Here is a 14855-nt window from a genome sequence, read left to right as displayed (position 1 = left end):
CCCGATATATGCCCGACAAGATATCGGTCCGACTTTGAGCCGATGTGCAAAGTCGATATTGGATCCATATAATTTACGAAGTCTTTTTGATATATAGAATACGTCGGTCCAATATATATCTGATATAAGATTACTAGCTGGGTAATAAATAAAGCTATCAGATGCATTTGTGTTTTATATTATTTTAGGTTCTAAATATTTGAAATGCATGTTGCGCGAGAAATGGCATTGCTTTGTGGTATTCGGCTCATCACTAGAGAAGATAAAACAGGTAGGTTGTTTTTGCTAATTTTCACTGGAAAACACGTGATTTTTTTAAATTAATACTTAAAGATGTATAACAAACATGAATTTGATAAATCTTAAACAACTATTAAATGATGCATTTATGGAAATATTAATTACTGATAACAACATCGTTACCGTGTATTTTATAGCTGAAAACGCATAAATATTAAATGACTGGTGGGTCCTAAAATATTTACAGTGATTAACTATTGTCTCAAAAGGTAGAAATATCGTGTTCTCTGCACCTTTCATTAATATTAAACACGGTATTATTCATAAGAACCATAGGTTTTGATATTTAATAATCATTTTCGGTAAATTAAAACAACTGTATTAGTTGTGGTACTGCTTATTTGGGAGTAAGAGTGCATCATATACAATTCATGATTGTATTCAACCCCGTCAAGGAAATAAGTAAGTAAGCTCGCCAAAGGTTCTCTTATTTCCTGAACTCGTAGAATGAAATAGGTAAAGAATTTCTTCCAACCTTCATTCCTTAAAAGTATTATCATCGGCACACCATTTTCATGATGATTTATGACGGATACTTTACTGATGTTTCCATAGCAGCCACTGGTTTTGTCAGTACTTGTTTGGAATACATTCACATACATTTAAAACGGCCAGATTGTTTTTAATCACAACATTGAATCATCTGTTTCTTTATTTATGTTCCATAAAGATTCCATGTTAGGATAAGAAGTAAAATTATAAGAAGTTGGAATATTCATACGGTAATAATGCGTGCCATTTCAATAGTGTACTTTCTTACTTGCGTCATGAGGTTGATGTTAAATTCATTTCTAAAAAGCAATAGACGGAAAATTTGTCTGATGATGAATTTTTCAACATTACTTCAGTTGAAATCAGTAATTAAAATTCAAAGGCCCAACATGCACGGTGTGGCTCATATATGACAGACATTCAGAATAACAGACATACAGACAAAAGACAGACAGGAGACCCATGGGGACTGTGATCTACTGACATAGGTTATATAGGTAATATATGGGTAATAAGCAACATGCTTATAGTTCACTTGGAACATTTTGGGTTTGGGTTTGTTGAAAACCTTGCATGTTCAGCATATGAGGAGAAAAAGGTAATAAGCTGATTAGTTGTATGAACTATTTTGATTGGGTCAGTGACAATAGTTTATATCAAAAGCATTGATCAGATTTAAAAAAAAATATCATTTATATATCTATGTAACACTGGTTAAACTCGAGTAGGGCCAATTTTGAACTCATGGGCATAATTTGAACAATCTTGGTAGAAAACTATTAGACAATGCTACACCCAATATCTTAGCTTGATATTTGTTCTCAAAACTGTACAAATATTCTTGCTGTAGCTTCAAAAATAAGAAAGTAGGTCAAATTGTCATCCAAGCACAATATTGATTTTCTTTTTAAAACCTGGTCCAAATGTTATTGCTGTAGCTTCAAAAGTAAGAAAGTAGGTCAAAAAGTCAAAGTCAATGTCATCCAAGCACAACATTGATATTCCCTTTCAAAGGAGTACACATGATCAAATTTGCTTTACTGTAGCTTCAACAACAAGAAAGAAGGTAAAAAATCGTATTCAATTTAATCCAAGGACAACATTGATAGTTGTATTAAAAACTGTACATATGGTCCAAATTTCATTGCTGTAACGCATAAATAAAAATGTAGGTCTAAGCTTTAACCCCAAGAGCATACATTGAACATACTTGGTAATATAGATATGTTCCAAATGTTATTGCTGTACTTTCAAAAATAAGAAAGAATGCCAAAAGGGGGCCAGCTTTAACCCCATGGGCACGATTTGAACAGATGGATTTTCAAAGATGTTTCATATATGTACATAAAAACCTGTGAGGCCTGGGACAGGGCCACCTTTGACCACAGAGGCTTAATTTGAAAAATCTTAGTAGATGAAATATATATAATGTTACATACAAAATATCAAGGATATTGGCCTTGTGGTTTCAAACAAGAAGGTTCTCAAAGCCTTTACTATAAGTTTATAGCAAACTTGTGACACTTTGGCCCCCACTTCTGACCAAAGGACATAATCTGAACAATCTCCGTAAGGGACAACGACGATGTCATACACTTTTCTGGCCTTTGGCCAGTGGAGCTTAAAATCAGTGAACCATATGTTTCACAATGAGCAAGAATTATATAACAATAATACACTACTCTCTTTACAAAGTAGTTGTCTCCCTTAGAATTTGCAAGGCAGCAATTTGAGCAAAGGGAAAGAACTACTAATAAAAAGTCTATAGAAATACACAACTGTCTATGCAAATTTGTCCTCCTTGGGATCTTATTCTGTATTTCAAGGGCCAAAATTTAGCCATGAATATGCGAATTTGGCTGGTTTAGGAAAGGTTACGAGCTCTCATGGATATCTAACTATTGTTTTATTAATCAGTTTTATTGATATAAAATCAAAACTGAAGACTGTTTAGCGCTCACAAGCAAATCTTTACACACGAACGGATGCATATGTTATCGCATAAGTTCTTCTGGCCTTCTTAAAATCAGAAAAACAGACAGATTTCTAGACCGAAAAACAAAAACAATCAGACAGACAGATATTCCGAATAAAAAACATACAAATATCCAGAAAAAGAGTAAGAGGGACAATCAAAATAACAGTAAGACAGACATCAAGAAAAATATAGAGATATCCAGAATAATAGAGAGATATCCAGAATAATAGAGATACATCTAGAATAACAGATATAAACAAATTCAGTCCTACAGACAGATATAAATAATAACAGTCACAGACATCCAGAATACACACAGACATCCAGAATAACAGACGACAGCAAACATCCAGTATGCATACAGACAGACATCCAGAATAAAAGTAACATGAATCCAGAATGCATACAGGCAGGCGTCAAGAATAATAGACAGACATACATTAAGGATAAAAGACATACATAAAATAGACAAACATACATCAAGAATAACAGACAGACATACAGAAAACAGTCAGGCATCCAGACATTCACAGGCAGAGAGAATAACAGACAGACAGATATCTCTAGATAACCAGACGGACTGAAAAAAAGACAGAAATCATCAATTACATACCAAAATCTAGATTTACAGACATCTTCAATAACAGACCATATACATTCAGAAAATGGAAAAACATCCACCACAAAAACAGACAGACGAACATGCTGAATAACAGACGGACAAGCATCCAGGAAAGAGAAAGACAACCAGGAGAAAACAGAGGGATAGACATCCGTCATAATAGTCGTACAGACTTCCAAAATAACAAACATACAGATATCTAGAATAACAGACAGACAAACATCAAGAATGACACACAGCAGACAAACAGAATGACAGACTGGCATACACCAAGAATAAAAGTCTGATAGAAAGCCAGAATACTAAACAGACATTTAGAATAACAGACAGACATCAAGAATGAAAGACATGTTGATATCCAGAATAACAGACAGACATACATCTAGAATAACAAACATACACCAGACAAACAGACATCCAACCATCAAGAATAAAATACAGACAGACAGACATACAGAAAACAGACAAACATCAAGATATATAGACATATAGAATAAACGACCGACAGCGATCAAGAATACATATGTCACCGTGTGACTTTCTCTTTCAAATTCTGTTAGAAAATATATTGTTCTTTTTGTTAGGTTACATCTTATTTTTCTATAATACATGTGTACTTACTTTCATAATTTCATACAAATACTTTTGTCAGTCTGGCATTCTAATTGCAATTGAGAGTTTTGACATTTCTGATAAAATTTTGACTGCTTCCTCTTCTTTAATTATTATCAGTTAATTATCTCAGACCATTATCATAAACCTTACTTTTTGGGACTTTGACACTTCTCAATTATCTCAGACTTAATCTAATTGTAAATTTTATTTTTGACAATAATTATTTTTGAGTGACACTCTCTAAAATCTTCGATCATTATCTTTTTATCACTTAATTCTGATTGGTAACTTCTACTCTTTAAGTTAGTATATAAGTATGTACATTTTTCATTTAGGGAGACGGAAAGATATACTTAAGAAATACATATAGAGTGAGAGATAGAAAGAAAACTTAACTAGGAACTTTGTACTTCTTCTTTTACTAAGGAAATATCTTTGAACTTCTTTTTTGTGACTATATAATTAATTTACTTACTTTCATAACTTAATATATCACATGGACTATTGAATGTTTCTTGTTAAATAAGTCTTTGGATTTATCTTTGTTAACTATTCAACTTAGATGTGGAATTAATAAAGAACCAACTTTTAAACATCTTAATTGGACTTGAGTTGTAAATCAAAGTGAACCATTAAACGTGATCTGAACTTAAACGGTAACTCGCAGTTGTGCCAACTAATTCCCCAAATAAATGGCCACATGCATTTCTTCTAATTCAATATATCTTAACACTGCTGCATAAAAACATCTCAGACTTGAACAATTGAAATGAGAAATCAAATAAATGACACCCTTCAATAAGTTTAAACGGCATTTTTTTTCTCCAAAGCATCAAGCACAAGTATCAGAAAAAAATTCTAGCGCGCCTGCTCCGAACAAAGTTAATGTTAATTCTCCAAAGCCAAAGTTGAATGATGAATTAATATTGTATGATACTTCTGTGGATTTCTGTTATTATCCAACGATTAGGCTTGAATCCCCGACATGTTGACAACTTCACGACAAGTTCACGACTCTTAGCACTTACAAGCAGAAATTATGAAGAGAAAGTGAAAAAATCATTTTACAAGTATAATTATCTATTTTAAAATTAAAAGCCTATAAAGAAAAACTGAAAGACATCCAGAATAAAAAACAGAATAATACTCAGACAGACATCAAGAAAATAGACATAGAGCTCGACACACAGCCAACCAGAACAACAATCAGACAGACATGAAGACATTCACAGTAATAGACATTCAGAAATAAAGAAAGCAAGACAAACAATCAGAATAACAAACATCAAGAAAAACAGACAGACGTACATGTACATCCAGTGAAACAGTCAGAAATCCAGAATAAAAGGCAGACATATAGTGACAGACAAATAGACGAACACACAGACGGATATCCAGAAAAACAGTAAGAAATCAAGGACAAAAAGGCCAATAAGATGTTGATGTTGATTACCTGGAAAACCTTGCAAACTTATTTAAGCTATACTGATCTTTATTTTGACCGAAAGAGCCAACATACAACTGTACGCTATATCTCGATGTTTTTGTTATGTTGTTATTAAGTATTTGACATCAGCTCAGTCATCCATGAACCCATAGACAGACACCAATCTATAAAGTATAGATATTTATTAAACATACGTGCAGTTTGCGTAAGCACAGTATCTTGGTCCATCATCATCTTTGCAGGGGAACTGGGAATGTCCCGTGACACGCACAACACTCAGCAAACATAGCAGCACTAGATAAATGTGCATGGTTCTCTGAAATGTAGTGTGCAACTGTGTTAAATGAGAACAAAATGAAACTGATGGATGTTTTACGTACTAAAGTTCGATATAAAAGCTAAACGTTGACCTACAATTTACAAAATAACACAATGCTAAAAACAAACTTTAGTTTTAGCCATTTTTATGCAAACAACTATGACATATCATATGGGTTAAAAAAAACTACATTCTAGTTACTAATAAAATACATCTGCACAATAAATATTCGTAGGGCATTAATTTTCGTCGATTCATTGGGTTGGCTTATTCACGAATTCAAAATCCCAACGAAAATTTAACCTTTCATTCTGAAATCATACTGTCTGTCTTTGTAAACGGGTATATACATATGTTCAAACATGGTCGTGGTATACAACTTGTAAGTACCTAAAGCATTGTTTATTTCACTATTAATATGTTTTATATTAAATGTTATTCAACCTCAAAGATAATAAATTAATTTCAATTATAAAAACTTGCATTCAGCTTTTTGTATGACATTGGCGGTTCATTAAATTATTTATTGATTATCAAACTCCGGTTGGTTCCTATTTTCCCAACCGCTTATTTTCACACTTACAAATGAACACCAATCATATCTTCCCACCTGTAACTTACTTGTATTTTCTATACTGTTCAACTAAAAATGAACAAAAACTTGTACTTGCTGTTTATTTTTTCACTGTTTTTTATTACGGATATCTTGTTTCACTCTATTTTAAATTTATACTTATTGTAGAATATAACTTAAAGTCTGTCCTTTTTTGCAATGCATATCTATAAAAACAAAAACAAAAAATTTATTAATAGATAAATAATAATTTTGACAAAAAAATAAATTCAGAACTGATTGCAAACCATTCTAAAAACATCACTGATGAGTCCTTATTAATGCAATTAACATTCCTGATAATCAACAGTTTTTAACTAAGAACTGATATGCTGACAGACACAATATCTCTGGAATGGGATGATTTCCACTCAAGAGGTTGTGGCCAAAACGCCAACATTCTACGAAGCCAAATCGAGTCTATACAGACAGCGGTCGAATACAAGACCAGTTCTGCCAAAGACTAGAGCGGATGTCAACTTTGAATGAAAATAGACAGAGACGCTAGCCGGGGACCTATTCCTCATCGCAAACGACGGTAATGTTGAGTGAAGTTTGAAATCCACCACCGCTTAACCTGACCCAACTGTCTACAGCCATGAACGACGGGTATATGTGCCCCTTAGATTCTGGATTACTTCCAAAAAACAACGACAATGTACACCAGATTCTTCACCCTTATCCAGAAATTCGCCTGTGAAGACAGCATTTCCCTGTCCCAAGCAACGATCATGATGGGCTATGGAATAGCAGCGTGGCGTGTTGTCAGTGGTGTGTTTGATGGTGTACAAATCCATGAATGTTTCTTTCATTTCACAGAGTGTATGTGGAGGAAAGTGAAGTCCTTTGGTCTTGTTCCTGACTTCAAAGACAACGAAGGAGTTAAGAAGTACGTCAATTCAGAAGCGTCTACAAATTGTGACATGCCTTATTTCTCTTAGTGGTTCCATGACTGTGAATCAAATCATGGGTAAACTATCATAAACCATTGGCTACTTTCCATATTTATAGGTTTTGAAGCTCAATGATTTGTGATTTTAAAACAAAGGCTGAACATGCTGGATCTTCTAGATCGTTTTTGTTTACATTTTGTTTGTACACCTACACAGGATTAGGGCCCCTAACGCATACACAGTGGTTACGTTGAACTATTTTGCATACGTTGCATTTTCTTATAAGAAACGTAACCTTTTTTTCTAACGTTGCTTAATGTTAAGTACAGATGATGGACTTTTCCCCCATATAGGATCTTAGTGGTCGTGAAGTGAAAAAAAAATAAGTGTTATTTCGCTTGCAAATTGGTCAAATGTCTATAGAATATATATAGGGAATATATTAAGTAGTCTGTGACCAAAATGGGTCAACGCCGGGTTATCCCAAACTACCGAATATATGATGTTTTACCAACTTTGCCTCCCAACAACAAGTCTGTGATATTTAAAAACTTTTTCAGCATTTGAATATTATTACGTATCGTGGATTTTGAAACTTGCCGGTAAACGCTTTGGAAGGGCGTGGGGATCACCATGGACTAGAGAATTTTTTGCATGATTTAATGTTAAATTGTGTGTTTTGAAGACATATTTTTTATTTTCATGTGTAACTAAAATCATTTTATAGCTTAATTAATTAGTTAAGACAGTCAAGTGAAAGTGATTTCGAGTACAAATATGTAAGAAAAACTTTTTTCTTACGAAAATATGACTTGAACTTTGGGGTGGCTATTCAAAGAGCATTAAAATCCTCAGTTTTCGCAATAGAACATCAAATCAAATTTGCTTTACACGAAAATGGTTTACGTATGTAAATAATGTTTTCTAAAAACAAAACAAAACAAAAAATTAAACGGCAAATTACATCAATTCGGAAGCGTCAACTCATTGTTTCAATAAAAAACATAATCTTTTTTCTTATGTTGCTAAATATTTAGTACACATAAGGAATTTTCCCCCAAATATGTTGTTGGGGGCCGTTAAGCATTAGAAATCAATTCTATTTCGCTTGCAAGTTGGTCAATTGTCAATAGAATATATAGGAAAATTATTTAGTAGTCTGTGACATTGAGTGTTTCATAAACGGTAAAACTAATTTCACTTTTCTTTATCGATTTCTTTAAAGTCTAGTTTGCCTATCCATTGATCATATTTGCATTCGTGATTGTGACGTCAGTGGTACACGGGCTCGTCTTTCATAATCGTCATTAAGTGCCATGATAATCAAACCAATTTCTATTATTCTAATAATATTATATTGTAACATAAAGCAACATCGAACGTCTATTATTTAAGACTACAGTCATCACCTGCTCATATCCACAATCAAGACACATATTGGTATGTTTAAATCTTTACAAGAAATATGGTTGTGCAACAAACCAATCGGGATGTATAAACATGGATTTGAACGAGGGAGTTACATTTTTGTGTAATAATTACTAAATTGGGATAAACATTATCATATACTGTAGACACCAAAACAAACTCACAATAATTGAATGCTACTTAGTTTAACATATTTTTCTGTATTTATAGTTAATATCAGCTCTGTTCAGTGTATTAGCAATATGGCGGCCTCATTACTTCCTCTGCCTGGGTCAAGATTTATTTTTTGGAATCTTGTTTTGGCGTACTTCCAAAAAATAAAACACGGCCATTAACGCTCCTAACAAGAAATTTTCAGTATAGAAAGGATACGGAATAACTTGTAAATACTAACTTAAACCAATTGAAATTTTCAATACTAAAATGACATTATTTTCTATTTATAGCATATTACAAACAAGTTAAATATTCGTTTGTGCATTAATACCGTCATTGCCAACTTTGAAGCTTATCAGGGTCTCTATCGATTTCTCCTCTCAGTGCAATAGTAGCGTTAAGATACGCTAGTTTAGCACTTATTTATCAACTGGACGCAGTGTTAGATTAAGGCAGATAAGAAATACAGAATTTATGATGGTCATAAAGTTGACCCGTTCTTTTATTATAAGTTCTTTTATTATTTAAGTTGCGATAGAAAATTTCAGTTTTGGAGGATTTTAGATTTAGCCATTATTAGGTGGGGTTGTTCTATAGGGGAAACGTTAGTTGATTAAGTACTGAAATATCAAATCATCTCTGATAAACTTACTTCTTTTACATATTTTATTCCGTGTCTTTTTGTTTAAGTCTATAATTGATCGTTTATCAAGACATTTAATTGGGGCCATTTCCTCACCTTTTTTTACAGTTTGGTAATTTTTCTAACAGTGTAACACAAAATTGGGTGTCAAATATCGGAAAGGAACAGCTAAAATGAAATTTTAACTGCAGTTGCTATCATTTAGTACCAGTCTTTAACGATACAAGTTAAAATGTCATTAATGTTGTATTGACAATAAGACAGGCATACCACCCTCTTATACCATAACAACACGTTGATTTATTGGCATTTCGACACGTTATGAAAACCAAGTGCACTCGTTACTAACAAAATGCTGACAAAAATCCATGTTACACATTTTTTGCCTAATCAAAATAATTATATTTATCCTTAATTTATAAACATGTTTGGTTGAGTGCAAATGGTGGACCAAAATATGTATTTCCGAAATTGCCAATGAAACTTGAAACATTAATATTTTTTACGTTTTAACTGTGTGTAATAGTGATTGCGGTTAAAAATGGGAATCTTTTTTTTTTGCTAAATATATTACTTTCTATTTTTAAACAAAAATATGACATTTCTTTACTACATATAGATGAATAATCGAGTGTCATATATTATTTAAATAATATGATAATAATAAAAGAAAAAAAAATCCGAAATAGTTATGAAATAATTTTATTGCTATAAATGACAACTTCGTTGCACATGTCATACCCAGTGTCATAACCTTGCCGATGGATTATTTCTATCCTGCTGTGAATACGCCGCGGGGTGGGCCATAAAACCATTACCGTCGTTTGAATACACAATTTTTGGGCATCGATTTTCTACAAATTTTACAAAAATGTTCAAAAAGGACCAAAAGATATTTAAAAATCCATTATTTCGAAAAGTGCATTTGAAAGAGAAAAAAAATCTGCATCCTAATCCGTTGGAAGCTAAGCAATCGGATGTCTATAATAACTTTAGCTAAAGAACTTCAGCGAACACGTTATATATTACCTTTTTGGATGTGTTCGCTGAAGAGAACGCCATATCCAAACCCTACCAGAATTCGTGACATTTTTATGTCACGCTGTCATTTCACTTGTATGCATTGTACAGACAAAATAACTGTATCCTCAGGTAAATGAAGTAAAATGTAGTTCATAAACACATTTTCATAACCAAAAAACGCTTTAAAGATAGTTGATTTAGCCTTTAAATAAATCCTATTACAAGCATTCCTTAACTAGGTCATAGTTGTGTTCAAATTTAATCACGTGACACCAAGATTTTCAGAAAATACCCATGTGAGCTACATTTGACCTCACAAAGGTAGTGTTTATTTTGCTGTTATTTTTTTTCTATTTCGAATAATTAGTAAATGACCAATAACAAATTTGGAATAAATAAATTGTTTTTACTATCAAAAGGTATTTTCAGCCTTACTGAAATTGTTTTCAACTAAATGAACTGTAACTGTCGGTGTAAAATTTTAGTAATATTTTCCTACTAAGTTGTTTGTGTAGTTCTTAGTCAACAATTGTTAAGTTTTAGTTAGTTCCTTTCCGTTTTGATTATTGCGACGCTAGTATTTGTACATGGTTTAGTCCGCGATTTAGTCAGAACCTGCTACTTTTGTTGCGCATGCGCACTTTGTATTTTCACTTTCTAGTCGAACGAAGAACAAACGAACGTCAATAAAACTTCAACGAATAACTAATTTTTCAAGTTAACGATACATATTTAGCAGCTTGGTCGGAGCAGCAAGGTAATTAAACATTTTGTAACGTACTTGTCACAGTTTAAGTGAAAACGATTTGATATCTAGAACGTAAACATGCATTTTCTGTGAGCATGCTCTGCGAACGGCTCCGTGAAATGGCATGGTCTGAGACCGCATGAGGCTATAAATAGCACTCGGTATTAATCAAAGATTGATACCTTTAGATGGATCTATAGTTTGCATTGATAGCATAATTTATGCATTGAGGGTATATTTTATTTGCATTATTAAATGATTCCGGCAATGCCAGAGTCATTTTTGGTATTCCTCAAATTGCGTCTAGAAAGAGTTGTCGTTCGTAATTTACAGTGCGGGTCAGACATAAGTTGTCTCTCTTTGCCCATTAACAACACGTGTTTGCAAATCTAGTCATTCAATTGATATGCTGTTTGGTTTAATTGCTATATATGTTTAATATTCTAGGGTCCAGGGTATGATAAATACTCTGTACTTTGTAAAACCATGTAATAGAAATATGCTAGATCTATACTTTGTGAATTATGGTTTTTCTGTTGACAAATTCACCCTCTGCTACAATCAAGATTGTGTGATTGTGTGAACAGTTAAATATTACTTGGCTGTAGTGTTCTAGAGTTTGTTTGTTATACACAGCACACAATGTAGATCTGGACATGCTTCTATTACAGTTAATTTGTTTAAGGTCATATACAGCCATATACAGTCATATGCAGTCATATATATAGTCATACTTGAAATAATAGTCATGTGTAATACTAGTCTCAGTCGTGAAAGGTTTGTTATTGTCATAACTTTAATGATTATGAGTCATTTTATTATAATTTCAGTTTTTACGGTTTACGGTACACATCTACGGTTTATGGAGATGAAACGAAACGAACAAATAAACTATAGAAAATCGAAACCCGTTGTTGAACACTAATTTGACCAAGCCAGCTACATGATCAATGTGAATCCGATGCTATAAATAGAACCCATCGACGTCATCATGGTCATGTGATTGCATTGCATCATCACACTCTGATTCTGGTTGACTTTACTATGGGGGTTACGCCATAACTTTAATGTGTTGTAAACATCAAAAAAATAAATATCAACATTAAAGTTATGGAAGCCAGAACTATAATAACTTTAAATAGCAAAACAATTTTTAACTCCTTCTTATTTCAATGTAACTTTTAATGACCAACAAGACCCTTAAAAAGGACCAAAATGTAAAAATCATACAATTAATACAAAACCATCATTTTAAAGGGCAAGAATTATCCTAACATATATGTAGGAAGTAAGTTGATCTGTTGAAAGACTAAGTCGTGAGAACTGTTTAACCATATTTTCCCTATATAACTCTATACGCACTTTCGCTTCAGCAGATTTCTCCAAAGTTGGCAATAATAATGTATACAGTAAACAATGTTAATTGCCACCTTGTCCCGTTTAAATGCAGCTTCTTGTCCTTTATGAAACGAAGATTTAAACCCTACCTTGACACTTTTGCCAATATCCTTTTAATTTTCCATCATAAACGCACTTATTCTTCTTGATTTGATTAAAACGTAATACACCCGTGTCTGGGTATTCCCAGTCAAACCAATCACCCATAACTGGAAATAAATTATCTGCCGGGGCCCGGGACCGCCGCATCCGGCACCCAAATTTTAATATTGGATTTTTCTTTGGGTTGGTAAAAAGTTTTCAAAATAGTATTTGCCAGAAAGCAAATATTTTTAACACAAAACTGATTTCACTGTATATATTAATTTCATTTGTTAAGATTTATACGTTTTATTCAAAATAACAAATATTTATAAAATTATGTAAATTACGGTAACTTGTAGAGAAACGATCAAGGAACTCTGATATTGAGCGTATAAATTTACTTCCAACAAAGTGGAAAATATGTCTGGTTACATCAATTTAATGAATTTACTTGTATTCTTAATACTAATATTGTGTTTATGTACGGCTTTAAAATTTGACAATTGCCGGAACCTTTCGGTATCTGCCGGGGCCCGGGACCGCCGCATCCGGCACCCAAATTTTAATATTGGATTTTTCTTTGGGTTGGTAAAAAGTTTTCAAAATAGTATTTGCCAGAAAGCAAATATTTTTAACACAAAACTGATTTCACTGTATATATTAATTTCATTTGTTACGATTTATACGTTTTATTCAAAATAACAAATATTTATAAAATTATGTAAATTACGGTAACTTGTAGAGAAACGATCAAGGAACTCTGATATTGAGCGTATAAATTTACTTCCAACAAAGTGGAAAATATGTCTGGTTACATCAATTTAATGAATTTACTTGTATTCTTAATACTAATATTGTGTTTATGTACGGCTTTAAAATTTGACAATTGCCGGAACCTTTCGGTCTGGATTTATTACCTCATAGATGCTGGGATCGCTTAAGGATTTATGCAATATGGTGAAAATATATTTGAAATACCTTTGGCAGAAAACAGAGTATCACCCTGGATTTTACACGTGTTCCACAGCTGCAGTGATCTCCCAGAGCAGTGTAAGAAATTTGAACAACAAGTTAATATTTTTCCGGTCCATTAAAAGACAAATATGAAAAAACTCAAAAAAGTTATATTCTCTTATGGATAGGATCAATCGGACGTTATGTTTATAGCACATGTATATTGTCAGGCTGACTGTTCAACACATTCAACCAAAGCTCAGCCCTGCTTTTGCTAGAATTAAATTAAACAACGACACACAGGGAAAACATTCAATGCTACAGCAATTCGTGACATGATTTTGGCCAAAGACTGTAGTTTTACAGACGCCAAGGAATTGATTCAGGATTGAATCAATCCCCTTTGGAACTACAACTCCAAATATTATATATAAAATAATGAGGAACAATTGAAGTCAATTTCAGCTACTGCACGAGTCGAACATAAGGGATCCCAGCGAATGGGATCCTGGGAGCAAACCCGCATGGATATCGATCTAAGTGAAAAAGGCCTTATTTTGAACATATCCGTTGTAACATTTTATTTTAACACCAACAATATTTAAAACCAACCCAACTGCTTTTGGGTAAATTTTACCCAAATTGTAGCACGCACATTACTTGTGACCATGCGGTACAAAGTTCAGTCGCTTAGCATGTCAAAGCAGCATCTCTTGAGATTGATTGGGTTATATCTTATTACTTATTTTTTGGTTGGACATTAAGTGCAAGCAAGTAACTTATTTCGTTAAATTACAAAACATATAATGGATCTGTTGATATATTGAAATCACTCCTGCGTAAAAAATAGTTTGTTTTCTTATGTTTTAAAGTAACATGGTTACGTCTTTGGTATCAAAAGAGTTTGACCAACTCTATTATCTTATAAACCCAACATGACTCTCAAGACCAACTCCAAAATGATATTGTATTGAAAGAGTTCGTGAATAATCTGGATTTGGCGGAAAGATCAGACCCTAGAAAAGGTTTCTCGGGGGACGTTCCAACGCCAGTCAGCTCTACTATAAAGCGGAGGGCAGTGAAAAGATCAAGTACGTGGACTTGGCTATAGCTTGTACCCTTGAGTCAACAAATACTGCCAG

The 14855-nt window shown here is 33.1% G+C and overlaps 1 protein-coding gene across 2 annotated transcripts in view; it reads right to left on the bottom strand.

The window, feature by feature from the left end:
* Positions 1-12875, bottom strand: part of LOC128224383 (uncharacterized) — a 33717-nt gene extending 20842 nt beyond the window's left edge. For both annotated transcript variants that reach the window (XM_052934206.1, XM_052934207.1), the window contains exons 1-2: positions 12765-12875; positions 5649-5770 (exon numbers count right to left, since the gene is read on the bottom strand). In XM_052934206.1, the coding sequence (XP_052790166.1) occupies positions 5649-5764 (116 nt within the window). In that variant the 5' untranslated portion in view covers positions 5765-5770; positions 12765-12875. The remainder of the gene's footprint in view (positions 1-5648; positions 5771-12764) is intronic.
* Between the last annotated feature and the right edge of the window lie 1980 nt (positions 12876-14855).

The sequence above is a fragment of the Mya arenaria genome, chromosome 17 (assembly GCF_026914265.1).
Source record: "Mya arenaria isolate MELC-2E11 chromosome 17, ASM2691426v1".
Classification (NCBI taxonomy): Eukaryota; Metazoa; Mollusca; class Bivalvia; order Myida; family Myidae; genus Mya; species Mya arenaria.
Note: the sequence above shows the minus strand (reverse complement) of the source record. Positions and strands in the feature narration are given on the sequence as shown.